The sequence below is a fragment of the Tupaia chinensis genome, unplaced genomic scaffold, assembly GCF_000334495.1.
Source record: "Tupaia chinensis unplaced genomic scaffold, TupChi_1.0 Scaffold000443_1, whole genome shotgun sequence".
NCBI lineage: Eukaryota > Metazoa > Chordata > Mammalia > Scandentia > Tupaiidae > Tupaia > Tupaia belangeri.
Window position 1 is genome coordinate 2,337,789 of NW_006159948.1, and position 4,373 is coordinate 2,342,161.

The 4,373-nt window shown below is 39.0% G+C and overlaps 1 protein-coding gene across 2 annotated transcripts; it reads left to right on the forward strand.

Annotated features, from left to right (window-relative positions):
* Positions 1 to 528: 528 nt before the first annotated feature.
* Positions 529 to 1,125, forward strand: LOC102483396 (keratin-associated protein 13-1). Of its 2 annotated transcripts, XM_027774492.1 has the most exons (2): positions 568 to 770; positions 819 to 1,125. In XM_027774492.1, the coding sequence occupies exons 1-2, from the start codon at positions 568 to 570 to the stop codon at positions 1,123 to 1,125; spliced, it is 510 nt and encodes a 169-aa protein (XP_027630293.1). The 2 variants fall into 2 exon arrangements, with proteins under 2 accessions (XP_006155351.1, XP_027630293.1); XM_006155289.1 differs by having other exon boundaries at positions 529 to 1,125.
* The last annotated feature ends 3,248 nt before the right edge of the window (positions 1,126 to 4,373 follow it).

Here is a 4,373-nt window from a genome sequence, read left to right on the forward strand (position 1 = left end):
CTCCATTCTCCTCTTGGAATTTTGGACATGCAATCACAGGCAACCAATGTGACTTTCAAGTCACTCACCATGGGACTTGAACCACATAGCCAACTGTGTAAGATCCAGTTCCTTAAACTCCACATCACCTGTAAGCCCGAGGATAGACTACTTTAAAATATTTAGTAACTCCTGATGTTCTTGATAACTTATTGAAAATTATGCAATTCCATTTGGTAGGCCAAGGACTCACTGTCAACATGGTTAATAAGGACAGTACTAAGAAATGTGATGACCTGACATTGAAGGTCAAACCACAGCAAATTCCAGGAGAAAGAAACTAAGTGGCTTCATCCTAAGAGTATCATAATGAGTAAAGGACAATTAAGTATATGAAGATATGACAAATAAAACAATAACATAGAGAAGCATTCTTTCATAAAAGGTGAGCAAAGCGGAAGGAGCATCTAGACAGTGGACAGACACACCCACATCTAAAAGTATAAATAACTTGGAGTGCAGACCATGACATTGAAACTCAGGGAATCATCTCACTGTAACTCAGTTGAACTCACACCTCCTGCCATCATGTCCTACAACTGCTGCTCTGGAAACTTCTCCTCCCGTTCTTTTGGAGGCTACTTGCAATCACCAACCACTTCCTGTGGCTCTTCCTACCCCAGCAACCTGGTCCTCGGCACTAACCTCTGTTCTCCCAGCGCCTGCCAGCTGGGCTCCTCTCTCTACAGTGGCTGTCAGGAGACCCGCTGTGAGCCCACCAGCTGCGAGACGTCCTGTGTGGTGTCCAGCCCCTGCCAGACATCCTGTGTGGTCCCCAGTCCCTGCCAGACATCCTGCTATCGCCCAAGGACCTCCACAATCTGCAGTCCTTGCCAGCCAATTTATTCCGGATCTCTGGGCTTTGGGTCCAGCAGCTGTCGCTCCCTGGACTATGGATCAAGGAGCTGCTATTCCCTGGGCTGTGGACCCAGTGGCTTCCAACCTCTGGGCTATGGAGTGTGTGGCTTCCCGTCCCTGGGCTATGGATCCAGATTCTGCCGCCCAACCTATCTGGCTTCTAGGAGCTGCCAGTCCTCTTGTTACAGACCAGCCTGCGGATCTGGCTTCTATAGATCAATTTGCTAAATTTCCAAGTCTTTTAAACACAGTGTCTGAGTCTCCTCTTAAAGCTGCTCTTTATAAGTTTCTTCTGCCATACTAGCTATACTTCTTACCATCAGCTCTTCAACTTTTCTCTGGCATTAAGTACTAGCTGACAAAATAGCTCTTTCAGACTATGAAATTAATAAATTACCAAAATGTAGAGTTAAATATGTATAATTTTGAAACAAGCAATTGATGATTACATAAATTCTTCTTACAAAATGTATGGATATTCAGTTGTGTTTAACCTAATAAATGTATTCACTTTTGCTTCCAGTATGTTCTCGTTATTCTTTATTGATTTTCGAAGTGTGACTTGTAGTCTGTCTTTGGAGCTCTGGGCTTTCATACCTTCCCTAGAAAATCCATTTTCCCAGACCGGGAATAACATCAGACCGGGAATAACATCAGACCGGGAGATTCTCTGGGCACCATGGTGCCTAAGAGCTAATGAATGTGTGCCTTCTGCCATCAAAGCTAATAGGGTTTTTCACAGCATTACGAAGAGTATGCCCAGGATAGCGTCAACATGCTCAAGTGTTTTCCATGAAGACATCCTGTGCTAACCATCCTATCTGGTTTTGAGTTTATATTTTCAAAATAATTTGAATGTTGTTCATAAGATGTCCAGTAGCTGATGAAATATTTATAAAACATACTATATCAAAGATTTGAACAAATATGTTATATTGGAGTGAAAAAGAGAAAATACCGAGTGTCAGGTATTAGAGCAAAGTATGGTTGTCTTTGAATATATGGAAAAATAAGCTATTCAATGTGTGTGTGTGTCTGTGTGTGTGTGTGTAACAGAAATAGAGAAAGGAGAGATTGAGTTTAAAACTGTGAGTAATGACTCATAGGTAGACATCTTTTGGCTTGTTATTAAAGTTTTATACTTATAAATTTTAAGTTTATAGAATTTTTATGACCTGGATGCTTTTCTTTGAGGTTGTTGAGTTTCTCAACAAACATAAAATGGTCTTTTTTTTTTTTTTTTTTATTTACTTCCCTATTGAATGGGAGACGAGAAACTGCCTGGGTATCCTTGGAATCCACTGCTTAGCTGTGATCGTGAGAATAAAAATAGATCTTTGTAGGACGCTATTTATATCTGGGGTAGGACACTCTCTGTGTTTATCATCATTTAAGTAATTTATTTGTTTCAGAGCCTAAATGTAGTGTGAATATTCAGCTAAAGCTTTCAGAATTCATTTAGTAATAACTCTCTAGGACTGTAAGAATAACCATCGAAGGTTATCACTATTCCAATCATGTGCTATGGACATTTATTGATTTGTCATCCATAACACCTTTTTTTTAAAAAAAAAAACTTTTTCTAATTGGACCTGTGACTATAGGGCACATTTTATCATATATACAAGACAACAATGGAGTACATGTGAAGGTGTGGAGACAAGGTCTTCTGTGTATAGAAATTTACCCAAGAAACAGAAGAAGGAAAAGCAGAGAAGAGGGACATGGAGAGAAGCTTCTGGTGACATGGGAGATTCTGATTTCTATTCCTTAAGACACTTAACTTGTCCTTCATGTGCTTTGATTTAAGGATCAGTAAACTCTTCTTTGGGTTTAAGCTAATTCATATTAATAATATTTTTGTCATTCGCACCCAAAGAGCTATAATTAATAAAAATGTGTCATCAGGTACAAAGTTACTTATTGACTTTGATATAAAGAAGCAGTTAAAAGTTTTATTATATAGACAAAAAAAGCTCGTGAGTCTGAATTACTGCCTTTAGCATTGAAGGTGAGTTACTAATTGCTGTTTAAATAATGTGGGACAAGGAAAATGTAGACTGAAGAACCATTTGGGGAAACAAACTCAAAGGGGTCACAGTAGCATTACTAGTGAGAAAATCCTGGGAAATAAATGTTTTTAATTCAGTCCCATAAGAAGAGCACAGAGAAATGTTTGGAACTGAGATTGACCCCAAGATAGAAGGAAGGGCCTCCAGTAACATAAGAAAATTAATTCTGAAATGACTTGGAGAATTCCCCACATGCTAATGGAATTTTTGAAGTGGGAACCCAAAAATTGAAACAAGGAGGCAAAGAATAGGAGAGGAAATTTATACATTAGAAGGTTGTACATACTTAAAATTTCAAAATATAGTGGGAAAATTAATATTTCAGGTATCAGACAAGATGAATACTTTTAGTATTCTCCATTCTCTGCATAGTAATCTTCCTCAGTATTTCATCTTAGATTAGTATGCCAACTATTCTGCTTTTCTTTGGCATCTTTTTATTTATTTATTTTCTCTCTCATACCCTTTCTCTTTTCTTTGTAATTTTTAACCTCTTAGGTACACTCTGGTCTTCTCCACATCCACCCCCTTGAATACTGTTGAGTTTAGACATCAGATAACTTTGGGTCAATGACTAGGTTGCATAATGGTGACAGAGCATAATGGAAAACTAACTCTTTTTATCAGTTAATAAAGAGCTAATAGTGAAAAGGAGCTCTTGTGCTCAAGTTTATTGTGCTCAATCATAGTTATTCCAGCCCTAATGTCCTTAATGCACCCAGTGTCATCAGACTTTGTTCTGGATTCAGCTTACTATGTCTGTTTTAAGCTCTGACTTTGCACTGGATTTCTTCTGGGGAAAAACGCTGGGAACCTAAAAATAGACCAAGACTTTTGTCTATCTTTCATTTCCTCTTTTTAAATTACTGCCTGAGTACATGTTGGCTTGCCAGAGAAAGAGAGAGACAGAGAGAGAGAGAGAGAGCACTCCCCATTAGGGCATGATCATATGGTAATTTTCCCCCTCCATTTATCTATTCCTACAGAATTCGGAGCATGCAGACTCATACCCAGCATGCTATTCAAGCCACAAAGGCCTGGATTCAGAGTGCAGTAGGGCCATATGGGATCTGGTTTCCTATGCACAGCGTTTAACCAATGTGCTATGGAGCCAGCCCAAGGCCTTTGTCTTTAAAGAGTTAATTCACCTGTATTGAGAGAGATAAATTCTCTCTCATTTCTTGGTGTGAGGGGTAGGATTGAAGAAAAAGAGCTAACTGCATAAATGACACCACAATTGATTGGAATGGGAAACAGCAAGTTCCATTTGTCTATTAAATTGTAAAATCTGGACAGCAACAAGTGAGGGATTATATATAGTCATCAAAAGTGTGATTGCCCAGCCCTATAGATCCAGTAATAGAGAGAGCAGCGCTGATGCCTAAGGAGCCCACACTTGGCATC

Bases quoted from the DNA above. Each gene is read 5' to 3' on its own strand.
- LOC102483396 (XM_006155289.1), top strand. From the start codon at position 568: ATGTCCTACAACTGCTGCTCTGGAAACTTCTCCTCCCGTTCTTTTGGA.